At 41.9% G+C, this 21409-nt stretch overlaps 1 protein-coding gene and 1 long non-coding RNA gene across 2 annotated transcripts; one reads left to right on the forward strand and one right to left on the reverse strand.

The window, feature by feature from the left end:
• Window positions 1-3507: 3507 nt before the first annotated feature.
• On the reverse strand, window positions 3508-17321 carry LOC109897846 (guanine nucleotide-binding protein-like 3-like protein). The gene is made up of 15 exons (XM_020492458.2): window positions 17171-17321; window positions 17026-17066; window positions 16381-16485; window positions 16137-16253; window positions 15949-16032; window positions 15607-15742; window positions 15399-15502; window positions 15074-15218; window positions 11409-11496; window positions 11148-11325; window positions 10918-11060; window positions 10679-10815; window positions 10422-10588; window positions 3979-4153; window positions 3508-3781 (listed from the first exon to the last, which is right to left on the reverse strand). Exons 1-15 carry the CDS (start codon window positions 17184-17186, stop codon window positions 3714-3716), a joined length of 1704 nt encoding a protein of 567 aa, XP_020348047.1. The 5' UTR covers window positions 17187-17321; the 3' UTR covers window positions 3508-3713.
• A 2775-nt stretch (window positions 17322-20096) lies between these two features.
• On the forward strand, window positions 20097-21408 carry LOC109897875 (uncharacterized). Its single transcript, XR_002256285.2, has 6 exons — window positions 20097-20195; window positions 20324-20439; window positions 20543-20626; window positions 20833-20967; window positions 21072-21175; window positions 21356-21408. It is a non-coding gene; the product is annotated as an uncharacterized LOC109897875 (long non-coding RNA).
• Window position 21409: the final 1 nt, after the last annotated feature.

Raw genomic sequence — 21409 nt, forward strand, 5'->3', positions numbered from 1 at the left:
CGGATGACTGCCTTGCCTGGTTCACCAATTACTTTGCAGACAGAGTTCAGTGTGTCAAATCGGAGGGCATGCTGTCCGGTCGTCTGGCAGTCTCTATGGGGGTGCCACAGGGTTCAATTCTCGGGCCGACTCTTTTCTCTGTATATATCAATGATGTTGCTCTTGCTGCGGGCTGATCCACCTCTACGCAGACGACACCATTCTATATCCTTTCGGCCCGTCATTGGACACTGTGCTATCTAACCTCCAAACGAGCTTCAATGCCATACAACACTCCTTCCGTGGCCTCCAACTGCTCTTAAACGCTAGTAAAACCAAATGCATGCTTTTCAACCGATCACTGCCTGCACCCGCATGCCCGACTAGCATCACCACCCTGGATGGTTCCGACCTTGAATATGTGGACATCTATAAGTACCTAGGTGTCTGGCTAGACTGCAAACTCTCCTTCCAGACTCATATCAAACATCTCCAATCGAAAATCAAATCAAGAGTCGGCTTTCTATTCCGCAACAAAGCCTCCTTCACTCACGCCGCCAAGCTTACCCTAGTAAAACTGACTATCCTACCGATCCTCGACTTCGGCGATGTCATCTACAAAATGGCTTCCAACACTCTACTCAGCAAACTGGATGCAGTTTATCACAGTGCCATCCGTTTTGTCACTAAAGCACCTTATACCACCCACCACTGCGACTTGTATGCTCTAGTCGGCTGGCCCTCGCTACATATTCGTCGCCAAACCCACTAGCTCCAGGTCATCTACAAGTCCATGCTAGGTAAAGCTCCGCCTTATCTCAGTTCACTGGTCACGATGGCAACACCCATCCGTAGCACGCGCTCCAGCAGGTGTATCTCACTGATCATCCCTAAAGCCAACACCTCATTTGGCCGCCTTTCGTTCCAGTACTCTGCTGCCTGTGACTGGAACAAATTGCAAAAATCGCTGAAGTTGGAGACTTATCTCCCTCACCAACTTCAAACATCAGCTATCTGAGCAGCTAACCGATCGCTGCAGCTGTACATAGTCTATTGGTAAATAGCCCACCCATTTTCACCTACCTCATCCCCATACTGTTTTTATTTATTTACTTTTCTGCTCTTTTGCACACCAATATCTCTACCTGTACATGACCATCTGATCATTTATCACTCCAGTGTTAATCTGCAAAATTGTAATTATTCGCCTACCTCCTCATGCCTTTTGCACACATTGTATATAGACTCCCCCTTTTTCTTCTACTGTGTTATTGACTTGTTAATTGTTTACTCCATGTGTAACTCTGTGTTGTCTGTTCACACTGCTATGCTTTATCTTGGCCAGGTCGCAGTTGCAAATGAGAACTTGTTCTCAACTAGCCTACCTGGTTAAATAAAAGGTGAAATAAAAATAAAAAAAATCTGTAGAAAGGTCATTAAGACACTAACAACTTACAGACAGTAGGCAATTAAGGTCACAGTTATGAAAACTTAGGACACTAAAGAGGCCTTTCTACTGACTCTGAAAAACACCAAAAGAAAGATGACCAGAGTCCCTGCTCATCTGCTTGAACATGCTGCAAGGAGGCATGAGAACTGTAGATGTGGCCAGGGCAATAAATTGCAATGTCCGTACTGTGAGACGCCTAAGACAGCGCTACAGGGAGACAGGACGGACAGCTGATCGTCCTCGCAGTGGCAGACCACGTGTAACAACACCTGCACAGGATCGATATAGCCGAACATCACACCTGTGGGACAGGTACAGGATGGAAACAACTGCCCGAGTTACACCAGGAACGCACAATCCCTGCATCAGTGTTCAGACTGTCCGCAATAGGCGGAGAGAGGCTGGACTGAGGGCTCGTAGGCCTGTTGTAAGGCAGGTCCTCACCAGACGTCACTGGCAACATCACCTATGGGCACAAACCCACCGTAACTGGATCAGACAGGACTGGCAAAAAGTGCTCTTCACTGACGAGTCGCAGTTTCGTCTCACCAGGGTTGATGGTCGGATTTGCGTTTATCGTCGAAGGAATGAGCGTTACACCGAGGTCTGTACTCTGGAGCGGGATCGATGAGGTAGAGGGTCCGTCATGGTCTGGGACAGTGTGTCACAGCTTCATCGGACTGAGCTTGTCGTCATTGTAGGCAATCTCAATGCTGTGTGTTACAGGGAAGACATCCTCCTCCCTCACGAGGAACCCTTCCTGCAGGCTCATCCTGACATGACCATCCAGCATGACAATTCCACCAGCCATACTGCTCGTTCTGTGCGTGATTTCCTGCAAGACAGGAATGTCAGTGTTCTGCCATGGCCAGCGATGAGCCCAGATCTCAATCCCATTGAGCACGTCTGGGACCTGTTGGATCAGAAGGTAAGGGCTAGGGCCATTCCCCCCAGAAATGTCCGGGAATTTGCAGGTGCCTTGGTGGAAGAATGGGGTAACATCTCACAGCAAGAATTTGCCAATCTGGTGCAGTCCATGAGGAGATACACTGCAGTACTTAACGCAGCTGGTGGCCACACCAGATACTGACTGTTACTTTTGATTTGGACCCCCCCCTTTGTTCAGAGACACATTATTCCATTTGTCTGTGTCACTTGTCCGTGGAACTTGTTCAGTTTATGTCCCAGTTGTTGAATCTTATGTTCATACAAATATTTACACGTTACTTTTGCTGAAAATAAACGCAGTTGACAGTGAGAGGTCATTTCATTTTTTTTGCTGAGTTTAGAAAGAGGAAGTCAGCACGTCACAGTGACCCAAACGACAATTTCTCACTCAGTGCAAAAAGTGGATTTAATATGATTCTGAATATTTCTTTGTTATCGGAATCCATGCTACAACTAGAAGTTAAGACACCGGTTCCTTCCAAATCGAGAATGAAGAAAGTATTGTCATGTAAAGGTGTCGAAATATTAGAACCAAATGCATGACCTTAGAGACCAACTTTAGATTTGCCGCTGAGGTTCCAGTTCACATGGCTACTAATATGTAATTTAAATAAATATTAGATTTGACCTAATCTAGATTTCTAATTGAACTGCTTAATTATAAAAATTAGATTAGTTAATCTAAGGTTAAATCTCTATGAATATGATTAGTGACACGTGTCATAATGGATTCACCATAGCAATATGTTCTAATTCTATGGAAACAAACCAGCACTGGTCATTGCTAGTTAGCAAAGTGAGTATTCACTTCAGGCTAAGGATGAAATTAATTGCACTTTGCTGTCAAATAAATTAGCTGGCTAGCTGAGTATAACAAACATTAACCACAGGAGATAAAATTGTTAAATCGCACCAAAAATAAAAGCACATACACTAATATTTGCTGAATTTAAACCTCCTCCAGTGGTAGTTTAGATTATACTAATTTAACATTAGTAAAATTGTTTTTAAAACAATGGGGCAACATTAGATTTTAATCCTGGTTTAAAGTCTAAATGTAATCTAATCCTTCTAAAGTAAGTTTAAGTGGGAGTAATTTAAAAAGAAGATTAAAGTTTGGTGCAACAAGATTAATAAATAAACCTTTATTAAACCCAGTTTAAGAGTTAATCCATGTTGGTACAACCCACCCTCAGTCTTGATATGTAAATGCTGATATACATTACTGCACATCATGCCTACCACTAGGGGATGTTGCGAATAAGGTTGATGATATTGACTGAACATAACTAAATACAAAAATAAAAACACCCCGTTTTAGATTACCTTTTATTTTTCATATATCTGAAAATGCAAAGTTCATTGCCGTCGTCAGGCTGTCTGAAAGTTTGGTAGCAATTTTGTCTGAAAAGAAAATAGTGAGAAAGGAGAAATTGTATAAACTCACAGATCAACATATCAATTACAGACGTAATGATAGAATAAAAACACCAAAACCATATTAAGTTAAAAACCTCAAGGTAACAAAATATGGTTGTCAAGTGATCTACAAACCAAGGATTTATACAACAAATTGTTTGTTTTAAAAACGTAAGACATACCAGCTCTTTTCTGTTGCTTCTTCCTCTTCTTCCCAGCAGCCACGAGTGCTTGGCCCTGCTGAAGAGGGTCTACATTCCAGATATCCTTTAAATCGAGGGTCCTGGGGGCAGCAGCATCAACTGAACCACCAGTCTTTGCCCTTGGTGCTTTTATCTCCACAGTCATAGGTCCAAACTAGTGTTAAAAATAAATAAAAAATATGTACAAAACACTGGTATCACCTTCCTAATATCGGATTCACCTGGTCAGTATGTCATAGAATGAGCAGGTGTTCTCAAATGTTTTGTACACTTAAGATGAAAGTCCTTTGATGAATTGCATTTAAGTGGAACTCAATAGTCAATAACACTGTAAAACTGGTATCATCTGGGTTGTGTTAAGTAGGCATGAAAATGGGGAGTTGCTTCAGGGACATTGGCAACTAAGTTTAAAAACATTTTTTTTTTACTTCCTGCTTTGGAATGGATGTGTCAATGTGTACAGTCGTGGCCAAAAAGTTTTGAGAATGACAAATATACATTTTCAAAGTCTGCTGCCTCAGTTTGTATGATGGCAATTTGCATATACTCCAGAATGTTATGAAGAGTGATCAGATGAATTGTAAAGTCCCTCTTTGCCATGCAAATTAACGGAATCTCTAAAAAACATCCACTGCATTTCAGCCCTGCCACAAAAGGACCAGCTGACATCATGTCAGTGATTCTCTCGTTAACACAGGTGTGAGTGTTGACCAGGAGAAGGCTGTAGATCACGGTCATGCTAATTGAGTTCGAATAACAGACTGGAAGCTTCAAAAGGAGGGTGGTGCTTGGAATCATTGTTCTTCCTCTGTCAACCATGCTTACTTGCAAGGGAAAATGTGCCATCATCATTGCTTTGCACAAAAAGGGCTTCACAGGCAAGGATATTGCTGCCAGTAAGATTGCACCTAAAATCAACCATCAACTATTGAAAAAGCGACAGTCCCGGGTGATATATTTTCAATTATATATTCTAAAAACAACCCGAGGATTGATTATAAAAACGTTTGACATGTTTCTGTGGACATTACGGATACTATTTGGAATTTGTCTGTGATGTGACCGCTCGAGCCTGTGGATTTCTGAAGATAACGTGCCAACCAAATGGGGGTATTTTGGATATAAAAATAATCTTTATGGATCAAAAGAAACATTTGTGTAACTGGGAGTCTCGTGAGTGCAAACAGCCAAAGATCAAAGGTAAGCGATTTAATCTATTGCTTTTCTGACTTTCGTGACCAATCTACTTGGCTGCTAGTGTTTGTAATATTTAGTCTACTGAGAGAGATGTTCTTACATAAACGCTTGTTATGCTTTCACCGAAAAGCTGTATTGAAATCTGACACACCAGGTTGATTAACAACAAGCTAAGCTGTGTTTTGCTATATTGCACTTGTGATTTCATGAAAATTAAATATTTTTAGTAATTTTATTTGAATTAGGTGCGCTGCAATTCAGTGGGTGTTGATGAAAATGATCCCACTAAAGGGATGGGTGCGTCAAGAAGTTAACCCACTGTTTCTAGGCCGTCATTGAAAATAAGAATTTGTTCTTACTTGCCTTGTTAAATAAGTTTTTTTTTAAGTATAATTGAGTGCACACTGTGTGAAATGAAATGAATGAAATATTCTTATTAAATACTTTTTTCTTTACATAGTTGAATGTGCTGACAACAAAATCACACAAAATTATCAATGGAAATCAAATTTATCAACCCATGGAGGTCTGGATTTGGAGTCACACTCAAAATTAAAGTGGAAAACCACACTACAGGCTGATCCAACTTTGATGTAATGTCCTTAAAACAAGTCAAAATGAGGCTCAGTAGTGTGTGTGGCCTCCACGTGCTTGTATGACCTCCCTACAACGCCTGGGCAGCTCGTGATGAGGTGGCGGATGGTCTCCCGAGGGATCTCCTCCCAGACCTGGACTAAAGCATCCACCAACTCCTGGACAGTCTGTGGTGCAACGGATGGAGCGAGACATGATGTCCCAGATGTGCTCAATTGGATTCAGATCTGGGGAACGGGCGGGCCAGTCCATAGCATCAATGCCTTCCTCTTGCAGGAACTGCTGACACACTCCAGCCACATGAGGTCTAGCATGGTCTTGCATTAGGAGGAACCCAGGGCCAACCGCACCAGCATATGGTCTCCCAAGGGGTCTGAGGATCTCATCACGGTACCTAATGGCAGTCAGGCTACCTCTGGCTAGTACATGGAGGGCTGTGCGGCCCCCAAAAGAAATGCCACCCCACACCATGACCGACCCACCGCCAAACCGGTCATGCTGGAGGATGTTGCAGGCAGCAGAACGTTCTCCACGGCGTCTCCAGACTGTCACGTCTGCCCACATGTGCTCAGTTTTTTTTTTAACCTTAATTTAACCAGGCAAGTCAGTTAAGAACAAATTCTTATTTTCAATGACGGCCTAGGAGCAGTGGGTTAACTGCCTGTTCAGGGGCAGAACGACAGATTTGTTCCTTGTCAGCTCGGGGGTTTGAACTTGCAACCTTCCGGTTACTAGTCCAACGCTCTAACCACTAGGCTACCCTGCCGCTCAGTGTGAACCTGCTTTCATCAGTGAAGAGCACAGGGCGCCAGTGGCGAATTTGCCAATCTTGGTGTTCTCTGGCTAATGCCAAACGTCCTGCACGGTGTTGGGCTGTAAGCACAACCCCCACCTGTGGACGTCGGGCCCTCATACCACCCTCATGGAGTCTGTTTCTGACCGTTTGAGCAGACACATCCACATTTGTGGCCTGCTGGAGGTCATTTTGCAGGGCTCTGGCAGTGCTCCTCCTGCTCCTCCTTGCACAAAGGCGGAGGTAGCAGTCCTGCTGCTGGGTTGTTGCCCTCCTACGGCCTCCTCCACGTCTCCTGATGTACTGGCCTGTCTCCTGGTAGCGCCTCCATGCTCTGGACACTACGCTGACAGACACAGCAAACCTTCTGCCACAGCTCGCATTGATGTGCCATCCTGGATGAGCTGCACTACCTGAGCCACTTGTGTGGGTTGTAGACTCATGCTACCACTAGAGTGAAAGCACCGCCAGCATTCAAAAGTGACCAAAAACATCAGCCAGGACGCATAGGAACTGAGAATGGTCTGTGGTCATCACTTGCAGAACCATTCCTTTATTGGGGGTGTCTTGCTAAATGCCTATAATTTCCACCTGTTGTCTATTCCATTTGCACAACAGCATGTGAAATGTATTGTCAATCAGTGTTGCTTCCTAAGTGGACAGTTTGATTTCACAGAAGTGTGATTGACTTGGAGTTACATTGTGTTGTTTAAGTGTTCCCTTTATTTTTTTGAGCAGTGTATATTTTGATTTGTTGAACACTTTGACTACATGATTCCATGTGTTATTTCATAGTTTTTGATGTCTTAACTATTATCCTACAATGTAGAAAATAGTAAAATAATAATAATTTTGCACGCCCAATTTTTCAGTTTTTGATTTGTTAAAAAAGTTCAGTTTTTGATTTGTTAAAAAAGTTTGAAATATCCAATAAATGTCGTTCCACTTCATGATTGTGTTGTTGTTGATTCTTCACAAAAAAATAGTTTTATATCTTTATGTTTGAAGACTGAAATGTGGCAAAAGGTCAAAGTTCAAGGGGGCCGAATACTTTCGCAAGTCACTGTATTTTTACACCTGCACATTTAGTTAAGAAATTAATGTTAGCAGGCAATATTATAACTAAGGAAATTGTGTCATTTCTCATGCGTTCCGTGCAAGCAGTCAGGGTGTATGCAGCAGTTTGGGCCGCCTGGCTCATTGCGAACTGTGTGAAGTCCATTTATTCCTAACAAAGGCTGTAGTTAATTAGACAGAATTGTACATAATTATGACATAACATTGACAACATATTGTAACAGCAATATTTAGACTTAGTGATGCCATCCGTTAGATAAAGTACAGAACGGTTCTATATCTCACTGAAAGAATAAACGTTTTGCTTTCGAAATGATAGTTTCCGGATTCTACCATTTTAATGACGAAGGCTTGTATTTCTGTGTATTATGTTATAATTAAGTCTATGATTTGATAGAGCAGTCTGACTGAGCGATGGTAGGCACCAGCAGACTCACAAGCATTCATTCAAACAGCACTTTTGTGCGTTTTGCCAGCAGCTCTTCGCTGTGCTACAAACATTGAGTTGTTTATGACTTCAAGCCTATCAACTCCTGAGATTAGGCTGGTGTAACCGATGTGAAATGGCTAGCTAGTTAGCGGGGTGACCGCTAATAGCGTTTCAAACATCACTCGCTCTGAGACTTGGAGTAGTTGTTCCCCTTGCTCTGCAAAGGTAACGCTGCTTCGAGGGTGGCTGTTGTCGTTGTGTTCCAGGTTCGAGCCCAGGGAGGAGCGAGGAGAGGGACAAAAGCTATACTGTTTCACTGGCAATACTAAAGTGCATATAAGAACATCCAATAGTCAAAGGTTAATGAAATACAAATGACAGAAATAGTCCTATAACAACTACAACCTAAAACTTCTTACCTGGGAATATTGACAACTTATGTTAAAAGGAACCACCAGCTTTCATATGTTCTCATGTTCTGAGCAAGGAACTTAAACGTTAGCTTTCTTACATGGCACATATTGCACTTTTACTTTCTTCTCCAACACTTTGTTTTTGCCTTATTTAAACCAAATTGAACATGTTTCATTATTTAGTTGAGGCTAAATTGATTTTATGGATGTATTATATCAAGTTAAAATAAGTGTTCATTCAGTATTGTTGTAATTGTCATTAGTACAAAAAAAAAAGAAAAAATAATGGGAAAAAAAAAAATTACAGATTAATTGGTATCGGCTTTTTTTGGTCCTCAATAATCGGTATCTGCGTTGAAAAATCAGTCGGTCGACCTCTATTTCAGATCTAATGGAGAATCCCTGTGGGATGCAGAAACTGGCAGAGAGCATTTCAGTGCAACGATGTCTCTGGAAAACATCCACATTATTTCCAGGATTATCCGCTTATTATCCGAGACACCAGACCAGCGGCAGAGAGACAAGCTAGCTGCAATTAGGTGAGTGTGGGACAAGTGAGTGGACCGCCTTCCCCTGTTTGAATGAGACGAATCAGGGGATGCAAGTTGTCCTGAACTTGACACAGGAACTCCGTGGCCACATCACATTCGCCAACTTTTTTAAAATGTTATACTTCGCACAAGCTGGGACAGGAGCACTTGACAATGTTAGGAACAGTACAAAAAAAAAACAAGCCAAAGCTCCCACCTCAGCTGTTGAATAGACAGAACAGGCCTATCAATTCCTCTAAATTTGTGTTCACAAACGACACGTCCCTAGTCTCCTAAGTACCAACGGCAGGTAAAAAGGTGGTACTCATGAGTATGCTGCATAGGGATGGGAGAATCTGTGGCCAGGAACATCAAAAACCACAAATCATAATGGATTACAATGCCACAAAAGGAGGGGAGGACAATTTAGACAAGCTGGGGACTGGCTACAACTGTGATGTTCTTCAACATCTTGGCGTGGAACGCGTTTGTCATCTGGATGGCGTTGAACCCAGATTGGAACAGAGGGAAGAAGACGGCTCTTTCTAGAAGAGCTGGGCAAGGCATTGGTAAGACCTCAAATCCAGAGGCGGCAGCAGATCCCAAGGACCCCAGCTTATGCAGTCATCATGAGGGGGATTCAGGAGGAGGATGCTTGTTGCCTGCCTCGCAAAACCAACAAAGCCAATACCGAAAGTAAGTGATGTTGTTGAATGTGTGCGTCTCTCCTACCTTGGCCTGCTGTAACTATGTATGTGAGTGTGTGTGAGATGTTAGTAAAATTCCTGAACTAAGTGTTTTCATCATTCTAGGTTGCAGCTGGTGGCAACAAGAAGCGCTGCGATGTGTGTGGACCCAAGGACAGGAAGACACAGTACACAGGCATCAAGTGCAATAAATACATTTGCAACACACACACAGTAGAGAACTCTGTCCCTCATGTGGTGTGTAGACCAGCCTTAATGTGTGTTCAATGGGGCTCATTTATCATTTACATAAAATAGAGTATGTCAAATATATCCTTCCAAATTGTTCAGTTCAAACCAATAAACATCAAGTGATGAAAACATGATTTTTCTACCATGTCTTGATTATAATTGATTTGTTTACAAAAATAAATATGATCTAGCAGAGGTAAAATGGCAAATATTAACCATGTATCAAATATAACCATGTATGCTGTCTATATTGCTTGTAATTAAGTCAACATCTAAGTATTAAGTATTTGTACGGCATTGTTTTCAAAACACAATGTAGTGAGTCCAACAGACCCGCGAACATTAGGTGAATAACAAAAACATGACCACCACACAAGAGTTAAGAACTAAAAGGTCTAAAAAAAGTACCACAGAATCAGTTTAACTTGTCAAGTAAAAGCACTGAAATACCTCTGGGTCCTGATCATCATCCATGGATTCAGTTTCATCCTTGGACTCAACCCCATCCAAAGCTCCACCTTCCATTTCCAGGTCACAAGGTGGTTCTTCTTGACCACCCTGAGTCATCCCAGCAGTTGCCATGCAGAAACCCATTTGGACATCAGTGCAAGACGACACTACAAGAAAAACAAACATTTAGCACACTTTTTATCCCAACATAACTTTTCAATTACTAGGTTACTGTCAAATGTGTGCGTGTATCCTACCAGCTAGCACTTCCTGGTTTCCCTTCTCTAGTTCCTCCCAGTCGAAAGCTTTGCCCATCTCTGCCACAATCTCAGCACTGATATGAGTGGGAAGAGTGTGCGTCTCCGGAGGGTGTGTAAAGTAGCTGATCCTACCCCTACATGACAGTAAATGAAACAGAATAATGGGACTTTATTAGGTAGGTACGATGTAGCTTTGAAAACCTCAGATGTAAATGTTTTTTGCAGTTTTCACCCACCCTGTCCAGTCCATTAGGACACTCTTTGCCGCCTTGTCATTATCAGGCAGTCCTCCCTTCCTCAACTTGCCCTGTCGCTGTGCCAACAAAGCCAGGAATTCGAGAGCTGTGTGGAAGTCTGGAACACCATAGTGTTCCATGATCTATTGAAAAATGAAATGAAATATGAGAACATGGACTTAACATCTGTCACATTGCAGTGAATATGCCGTTAAATAATCTTTGGATACCTGTGTCTTATTGCAGCGTCTTAAGATGGCTTCGACTGGAGGTAGAGGGTCTACAAGCTGCTCAATCTTTACACAATTCCGAAGGATCATGGCCGCGTCAGTCGTCGAGGTTGCCATTACAATGCCGGGACAATCTAAAAGCTTGATGTGCTTGTCCAAGTGTATTTCCTGAAGACACCTAAAAGCCATCATACAGGTCAGTCAAGCAAGGAAAGAACATGTAGACCTAGACATAAATAAAGCCAAAAGCGTTGTACTTACTTGGTTACACCGGGTGTGGCTCCAACATTGCAAGCACGTGCCCGCTTCAAACTGTTTATCAGACTGCTCTTTCCAACATTGGGAAAGCCTGAAAAAAAGAAACCATTCAAAATATTGCATAACTTCAAACCTTTGCCCAATTTGAAAAGTCTGGAATGACGTGGCCATGATCCTTCGAAATTGTGTGAAGATTGAGCAGGTAGCCTAGTGGTTAGGAGCGTTGGGCCAGTAAGTTAAATTTTGCTGGTTCGAATCCCCGAGTCGACTAGGTGAAGAGAAACATTTGTTTTAAATGCAGTTGAGCAAGGCACTGAACCCTAATTGCTTCTGTATCAATAAGTGCATTGAGGATGTCGTCCCCACAGTGATTGCACGTACATACCCCAACCAGAAGCCATGGATTTACAGGCAACCCTCACACTGATCTAAAGGTAGAGCTGCCGCTTTCAAGGACCGGGACTAACCTGGAAGCTTATAAGAAATCCTGCTATGCCCTGTGATGAACCATCAAACAGGCCAAGCGTCAACACAGGAATTAAATAGAATCGTACTACACCGGCTCCGACGCTCGCCGGGTGTGGCAGGACAACAACGAAAAACACACCCGAGAGCTGCCCAGTGACACGAGCCTACTAGATAAGCGAAATAACTTCTATGCTCGTTTCGAGGCAAGTAATACCGGAACATGCATGAGAGCGTCAGTTGTTCCCAGACGACTATATGATCACGCTCGCCACAGGCGATGCGAGTAAGACCTTTAAAAAAGGTCAACATTCACAAGGCCGGAGGGCCAGACGGAGTACCAGGACGTGTGCACCGAGCATGCGCTGACCAACTTGCAAGTGTCTTCACTGACATTTCAAACCTCTCCCTGTCAGAGTCTGTAATACCAGCATGTTTCAGGCAGACCACCACAGTCCCTGTGCCCAAGAACATGAAGTTAGCCTGCCTAAATGACTACAGACCCGTAGCACTCACATCTGTAGCCATGAAATGCTTTGAAAGGCTGGTCATGGCTCACATCAACACCATTATCCCAAAAAACCATTATCCCAAAAACCCTAGACCCACTCCAATTTGCATACTACACCAACAGATCCACAAATTATGCAATAGAGATTCCTCGTCCTCGGTGCACACTCCACAATGCCCTTTCACACCTGAACAAAAGGAACACTTATGTAAGAATGCTGCTCATGGACTACAGCTCAGCGTTCAACACCATAGTGCCCTCAAAGCTCATCACTAAGCTAAAGACCCTGGGACGAAACACCTCCCTCTGCAACTGGATCCTGGACTTCCTGATGGGCAAGCCCCAGGTGGTAAGGGTAGATAACACATCTGCCACGCTGATCCTCAACACGTGGGTCCCTCAGGGATGCATGCTCAGCCCCCCTCCTGTACTCCCTGTTCACTCATGACTGCACAGCCAAGCACGACTCCGACACCATCATTAAATTTGCTGATGACACAAGTGGTAGGCCTGACATGGGTCCTCAGATCCTCAAAAGGTTCTACAGCTGCACCATCGAGAGCATTGTGATGGGTTGCATCACTGCCTGGTATGGCAACTGCTCGGCCTCCGACCACGAGGCACTACAGAGTAGAGGTCGACCGATACAGATAATTGGAGATCCCCCCCCAAAAAACAGCACGCACCGATTAATCTGCCTATTTATTTATATATATATATATATATATATATATATATATATATATATATATATATATATATATATATATATATATATATATATATATATATATATATATATATATATATATATATATATATATATATATATATATATATATATATATATATATATATATATATATATATATATATATATATATATATATATATATATATATATACACACACACAATAATGAATATAATACTGAATGAACAACCTGATGGGTCATTTCGCGGGACGTATTGACTGAAAGAAACTGATTTGAAGACAACAAGTAATGACATAATTGTGCACCAATGATTTGCCCGCTGTTTCGTTGATTGACTGTATTTTAACCCAATGACCACTGATCGTCTTGAAATCTAGCTGGGTAGATAGCCAATGAGCTGAGGTAAACGGCAATAGGTCATGTTTATGTGTTGCAAGACCAACCCATGTAGTAAGCTCCGGCGTAAAGAGAGTAATTCGCTATTGAAGTTTCATACCGGAAGGAGCAACACACATTACGCACAGCGTCGTTTCGCATATTCAGCTGTTTAGATATCAATCATTATGGGGACTAAGTCAGGGAAAGCGAAATCTAAGTCTAGATATACAGATGTACACAATTTTAGAATAAAGTGATTGGGAAAGTGAGACAGTTTGTTGTAGGACGATTCATTTAGTGATTCCCGAGTGTAGGAATATTTTTTGAACGGGACAGGACATCGTTTTGGACTGGTAAGTTATTCTCATGCTAATGCCCTTGTTGGAAATTAATAATATTTTTTATTTTATTTTTTAAAATATATTTTAGAAGCAATATATAAACATGTAATGTCATGAAATGTGAGATGCTGCCGCCCCACCCCAACCCACATGAAATAGCCTATTTGAGGTTGTTGAGGGGAGGGCAGGCCCACAATGGCCAAAGTGAAATGGAGACAGTAGATACAGCTGGCCTAAATATTGCGGTTACATTGCACAACCTTTAATGTTAAGTCATTATCATTTAAAATTCTGGCAAATTAGTTCGCAAAGAGCCAGGCGGCACAAACTGTGATAAAAACAATGATAAATTAACAGGCACCACATTGATTATATACAACGCAGGACAAGCTAGTTAACCTATAAATATCATCAACCATGTGTATTTAACTAGTGATTATGTGAAGATTGATTTGTTTTTTTAATAAGATGCGTTTAATGCTAGCGAGCAACTTACCGTGGCTCCTTGCTGCACTCGCATAACAGGTGGTCAAGCCTGCCACGCAGTTTCCCCGTGGAATACAATGTAATCGGCATCCAAAAATGCAGATTACCGATTGTTATGAAAACTTGAAATCGGCCCTAACTAATCAGTCGACCTCTACTACAGAGGGTAGTGTGTATGGCCCAGTACTTCACCGAGGCCAAGATTCCTGCCATCCAGGACCTCTATACCAGGCAGTGTCAGAAGAAGGCCCTACATTTTTTTGTCAAAGACTCCAGCCACCCTAGTCAAAGACTGTTCTCTCTGCTGCCGCACGGCAAGCAGTACAGGAGAGCTAAGTCTAGGTCCAAGAGGCTTCTAAACAGCTTCTACCCCTAAGCCATAAGGATCATTAATAGCTAATCAAATGGCTACCCAGACTATTTGCATTACCCCCCCACCCTTCTACGATGCTGCTACTCTGTTAATTATCTATGCATAGTCACTTTAATAATTCTACCTACATGTACATATTCCCTCAATACCGGTACCCCCTGTATATAGCCCACTATTGTTATTTACTGGTGCTCTTTAAGGATTTGTTATACTTATCTCTTACTTTTTGGCAGGTATTTTCTTCAATCTGCATTGTTGGTTAAGGGCTTTTAAGTAATTATTTCACTTTAAAGTCTACCCCGGCTGTATTCGGCGCATGTGACAAATACATTTTGATTTGAAGAAGCTCTGGATAACAGCGTCTGTTAAATGACAAATGTACATTTAAAATGTACCCACCAACCACACCAACAGTGATGGCTGTCTTAATGTCCAGGTTGCGGCAGTAGTTCCCCAAAAGTTTCATCAGGCATTCCGCACCCACACAGGCACTGCTACCTAGGAGCTCAGCAGTGGCCTGTGTAACAGGTACATTGCTTCGCTTCTGCAAATTGAAAACATAAGTATAGTTACTAGATCCTAACTGAAAAAAGTTTCAGTTTATCTAGTACATAGATCCTTATTGCTTAACAGTAAAATATAAATATTTTATGTAACTTAAATTAATTTCGGTAAACTATCCCATCCATGTTCTACATATGCTGTTCTGAATAGTCAGACTCACCAAATTCTTGTTCTGTTGTTGCGTTGAGGCTTTGAAAGCCACAGTGGGAAATTCATTGCGAAGATACTTGATCCATTTCTCCACAATCTCCTTGGACACCAAGTCTAAGAGTACAGTGGAAAGACATGTTTGTCAGTTAAAGATAATATGCCACAATGGTATCTAATGTATAAAACTATGCATATTAATGAATCTATCACACACTCACCAATCTTGTTAAGCACCAGGACTATTTTCTTGTCAGTGCCGCTCTGAATTACAGCCTGCTCCACCTGAGGACAACGGCAGCCAAGAGGGTCACGGGCATCCAGAACCTCCAGAATCACATCAGAGGCCTCAACCACCTTTTATACAGAACAGGGAATACAACACGTTGTTATAATATAAATTATAAGCACTACACACAGGTAACCTTCTCTAAAAGATCAGCTTACTGGTACAGAAATGTAATGTAAATAAATGGGTATCACTCAAGTGCAATACTGCAAATTGTTACACACGTGCTACTGTGCACTCTCACAGACAATTGCACTCGATAAAGAAAAGTTACCTTTTTGAATTCCCTGTAGTACGCCTTTCTTGAATTCTCATTTTCAAAATTGACATGCTTCTCTAAACTCTGCATCTCAGTTTCCTGCAATCAGAAAACACAAAAACACTAATGACAAATTTCTCATTTAATGAGAAAAACAGCATTGGGAAAGCTGCTCTTTCTATAACCTACACTAGTTAAATTACCCTCTGCTCAAACTCTCTTTGTCGCTCTAGAACATCTCTCTGAAAACCATCCAGACTTCTCCTCTTCATCTGCTCCCGTTCTCTTGACAACCTCTGCTTTTCTTGGAGCTCCTGAAGCTGACCATGGCAAAGAGAGCAACACATTTTAAATACCTATAAATCAATTGCCAATCCAGAAGAATTGTGCTATTGTCATGACATAAATTAACACTTGTAATAAAAATAAATGTATGTCATGGTTCACCCTTTTCTTCCGGATTTCTTCTGGTTTTCCATACTCTTTGGGATGGCGTGCAATGGACAGCTCTGAATGCATTTTCCCTCCTTGAGTCTGTTGTCCATCTTTCCCCTTCAATTGAAATTAAATATCCAATGAGATATGGCCACCGACGTTAACATAACATAAGTAGCTAAACTATAGTTATACTGCCTTGTTCGGGGGCAGAACGAGAGATTTCTACATTGTCAGCTCGGGGACTCAGTTCCTGTAACCCGCCCCGTCTACTTCACACCGAGTCGGACAAAGGTATTATATTGGGCTGCAGAGACCTTTCTCAGGTCATTTACTATGTTTTTTGTCAAAAGATTAGTTTTTCTGAAGTTGTAGCAATCGATGTTGTACGCCAAAATGGGGTCAGCTGCCTGGCAGATTTGTCCAAAGGGGTTACAACAGGCTAGCTAGTCGCCGAAATTAGCATCTCTTGTGTATTGCTACTATGCTCACCAGCGACGCAAGTGAAATTCAAATGATATTCTATTCAACATTATGGCTTGCGCACTGTTCTAAAATATAATCTATTGCAAATTGTTCGACTATGAATAACATAGTTGTTTATAACGTTACAATCTAGCTAACGTTCCGAGTAGCAAGCAGGCTAGCTAAACATACCTTTTGTTTTCCTTGGAAAAGTATTTTCGCTCGCTTTTGTTCTGCAAAACCCACAACAACAAAATAAGTTACACATCAACCTAGCTACAATGTTGATTAAATGTTTAAACTATCAAAGTCAAATAACATTTATGTATTTACGGACTTCTGGCCTTCGACATGATTCCACATGTGGAGTGGTTGGTGATGGATTGCGCGGATCTGACGTCAAATCACTAAATCAGGTTAACGCTCTTCAAAATAAAAGCTCAGCAAAGACAAAAACGCATGCAGCTGCAGATTACTAGCCCTGAAACCGAATGTCTGCGATGCGAATTTATTTTTCAGCTTCTTCTGCATCTTCTTCTGTGGTGGGTTTAAGGCAGACTACACCCTATGAGGTTTAAGTTCCATCCCTGCAGTACAGTTGATAAACATTGCTATAAATGCTAAAAATCCAAAATGACTGAAGTACATATCACTTGTTGGCCTATCCCTCTCTACTGGTACAGATCTACTACTCACACCACTCCTCTCAGGATTCCCCCACCTTGACTCATCTTCCTTTACTTTCTTCACTGCCTCAGCATACAACAACTTCTGTGCTACTCTAACCCTTGAAAGCTTAACCTGCCTCTCTCGTACGGACATTTCTGATCCCCAGCCCCATGGGCACCCTTACGATTAACACATACCGCTACTTTCCCCAATGCTACACATTCCTTTGTTTCATGCCCTTCTGTACACTTATCACACCTAGGATCCTCCCTCCTACACACTGCTGCCACATGCCCATAAGCTTGACACCTGCAACAACATAATGTGTTCGGCACAAAAGCTTGGACGAGATGGCTTATATATCCTAACATAATTTTGTCAGGCAAAGCTTCAACATCAAAACACAAAAGAACAGACAACGACTATTCTGTTTCACTACTCACGCCACCCTGTCTGTGTCACACCGAACGACGAGCATCACAAACACCAGGAATCTTCCCCTTCAGTTGGTAAACTTTCACTTTTACCACTACCCCAGTCATCACTCCTTTCAATGGCACAATATTCTTGAGAGCAAAACAATACACATCTCTTGTCCCATTAGTTTGATGGACTCATCTTTATCCTGACCCTCGGTGCAGCCTCGGGCTCTGAGAACTTTACCACACCTACCACCTCCGATCATTCGCCCTCACTCACTTCCATTCTCATCCTGTCTTCGATCCGGCATACAACTTACACTTTCTACCATTCTTCTTCAACAAACCATCTTGACAAGGTTCCCAAACATGTTGGAACCTTGTCAAGATGGTTGTTGAAGAAGAATGGTAGAAAGTGTAAGTTGTATGCCGGATCGAAGACAGGATGAGAAATGGAAGTGAGTGAGGGCGAATGATCGGAGGTGGTAGGTGTGGTAAAGTTCTCAGAGCCCGAGGCTTGCACCGAGGGTCAGGATAAAGATGAGTCCATCAAACTAATGGGACAAGAGATGTGTATTGTTTGCTCTCAAGAATATTGTGCCATTGAAAGGAGTGATGACTGGGGTAGTGGTAAAAGTGAAAGTTTACCAACTGAAGGGGAAGATTCCTGGTGTTTGTGATGCTCGTCGTTCGGTGTGACACAGACAGGGTGGCGTGAGTAGTGAAACAGAATAGTCGTTGTCTGTTCTTTTGTGTTTTGATGTTGAAGCTTTGCCTGACAAAATTATGTTAGGATATATAAGCCATCTCGTCCAAGCTTTTGTGCCGAACACATTATGTTGTTGCAGGTGTCAAGCTTATGGGCATGTGGCAGCAGTGTGTAGGAGGGAGGATCCTAGGTGTGATAAGTGTACAGAAGGGCATGAAACAAAGGAATGTGTAGCATTGGGGAAAGTAGCGGTATGTGTTAATCGTAAGGGTGCCCATGGGGCTGGGGATCAGAAATGTCCGGTACGAGAGAGGCAGGTTAAGCTTTCAAGGGTTAGAGTAGCACAGAAGTTGTTGTATGCTGAGGCAGTGAAGAAAGTAAAGGAAGATGAGTCAAGGTGGGGGAATCCTGAGAGGAGTGGTGTGAGTAGTAGATCTGTACCAGTAGAGAGGGATAGGCCAACAAGTGATATGTACTTCAGTCATTTTGGATTTTTAGCATTTATAGCAATGTTTATCAACTGTACTGCAGGGATGGAACTTAAACCTCATAGGGTGTAGTCTGCCTTAAACCCACCACAGAAGAAGATGCAGAAGAAGCTGAAAAATAAATTCGCATCGCAGACATTCGGTTTCAGGGCTAGTAATCTGCAGCTGCATGCGTTTTTTGTCTTTGCTGAGCTTTTATTTTGAAGAGCGTTAACCTGATTTAGTGATTTGACGTCAGATCCGCGCAATCCATCACCAACCACTCCACATGTGGAATCATGTCGAAGGCCAGAAGTCCGTAAATACATAAATGTTATTTGACTTTGATAGTTTAAACATTTAATCAACATTGTAGCTAGGTTGATGTGTAACTTATTTTGTTGTTGTGGGTTTTGCAGAACAAAGCGAGCGAAAATACTTTCCAAGGAAAACAAAGGTATGTTTAGCTAGCCTGCTTGCTACTCGGAACGTTAGCTAGATTGTAACGTTATAAACAACTATGTTATTCATAGTCGAACAATTTGCAATAGATTATATTTTAGAACAGTGCGCAAGCCATAATGTTGAATAGAATATCATTTGAATTTCACTTGCGTCGCTGGTGAGCATAGTAGCAATACACAAGAGATGCTAATTTCGGCGACTAGCTAGCCTGTTGTAACCCCTTTGGACAAATCTGCCAGGCAGCTGACCCCATTTTGGCGTACAACATCGATTGCTACAACTTCAGAAAAACTAATCTTTTGACAAAAACATAGTAAATGACCTGAGAAAGGTCTCTGCAGCCCAATATAATACCTTTGTCCGACTCGGTGTGAAGTAGACGGGGCGGGTTACAGGAACTGAGTCCCCGAGCTGACAATGTAGAATCTCTCGTTCTGCCCCGAACAAGGCAGTATAACTATAGTTTAGCTACTTATGTTATGTTAACGTCGGTGGCCATATCTCATTGGATATTTAATTTCAATTGAAGGGAAAGATGGACAACAGACTCAAGGAGGGAAAATGCATTCAGAGCTGTCCATTGCACGCCATCCCAAAGAGTATGGAAAACCAGAAGAAATCCGGAAGAAAAGGGTGAACCATGACATACATTTATTTTTATTACAAGTGTTAATTTATGTCATGACAATAGCACAATTCTTCTGGATTGGCAATTGATTTATAGGTATTTAAAAATGTGTTGCTCTCTTTGCCATGGTCAGCTTCAGGAGCTCCAAGAAAGCAGAGGTTGTCAAGAGAACGGGAGCAGATGAAGAGGAGAAGTCTGGATGGTTTTCAGAGAGATGTTCTAGAGCGACAAAGAGAGTTTGAGCAGAGGGTAATTTAACTAGTGTAGGTTATAGAAGAGCAGCTTTCCCAATGCTGTTTTTCTCATTAAATGAGAAATTTGTCATTAGTGTTTTTGTGTTTTCTGATTGCAGGAAACTGAGATGCAGAGTTTAGAGAAGCATGTCAATTTTGAAAATGAGAATTCAAGAAAGGCGTACTACAGGGAATTCAAAAAGGTAACTTTTCTTTATCGAGTGCAATTGTCTGTGAGAGTGCACAGTAGCACGTGTGTAACAATTTGCAGTATTGCACTTGAGTGATACCCATTTATTTACATTACATTTCTGTACCAGTAAGCTGATCTTTTAGAGAAGGTTACCTGTGTGTAGTGCTTATAATTTATATTATAACAACGTGTTGTATTCCCTGTTCTGTATAAAAGGTGGTTGAGGCCTCTGATGTGATTCTGGAGGTTCTGGATGCCCGTGACCCTCTTGGCTGCCGTTTCCTCAGGTGGAGCAGGCTGTAATTCAGAGCGGCACTGACAAGAAAATAGTCCTGGTGCTTAACAAGATTGGTGAGTGTGTGATAGATTCATTAATATGCATAGTTTTATACATTAGATACCATTGTGGCATATTATCTTTAACTGACAAACATGTCTTTCCACTGTACTCTTAGACTTGGTGTCCAAGGAGATTGTGGAGAAATGGATCAAGTATCTTCGCAATGAATTTCCCACTGTGGCTTTCAAAGCCTCAACGCAACAACAGAACAAGAATTTGGTGAGTCTGACTATTCAGAACAGCATATGTAGAACATGGATGGGATAGTTTACCGAAATTAATTTAAGTTACATAAAATATTTATATTTTACTGTTAAGCAATAAGGATCTATGTACTAGATAAACTGAAACTTTTTTCAGTTAGGATCTAGTAACTATACTTATGTTTTCAATTTGCAGAAGCGAAGCAATGTACCTGTTACACAGGCCACTGCTGAGCTCCTAGTAGCAGTG

This window comes from Oncorhynchus kisutch, linkage group LG1 (genome assembly GCF_002021735.2).
Source record: "Oncorhynchus kisutch isolate 150728-3 linkage group LG1, Okis_V2, whole genome shotgun sequence".
Lineage (NCBI taxonomy): Eukaryota > Metazoa > Chordata > Actinopteri > Salmoniformes > Salmonidae > Oncorhynchus > Oncorhynchus kisutch.

Coding starts and splice junctions, on each gene's coding strand:
- LOC109897846 (XM_020492458.2), bottom strand. Junction 15,503..15,606: donor CCTGGTGCTTAACAAGATTG/GTGAGTGTGTGA, acceptor CTGTACTCTTAG/ACTTGGTGTCCAAGGAGATT. Junction 3,782..3,978: donor GAAGCAACAGAAAAGAGCTG/GTATGTCTTACG, acceptor TTTTCTTTTCAG/ACAAAATTGCTACCAAACTT.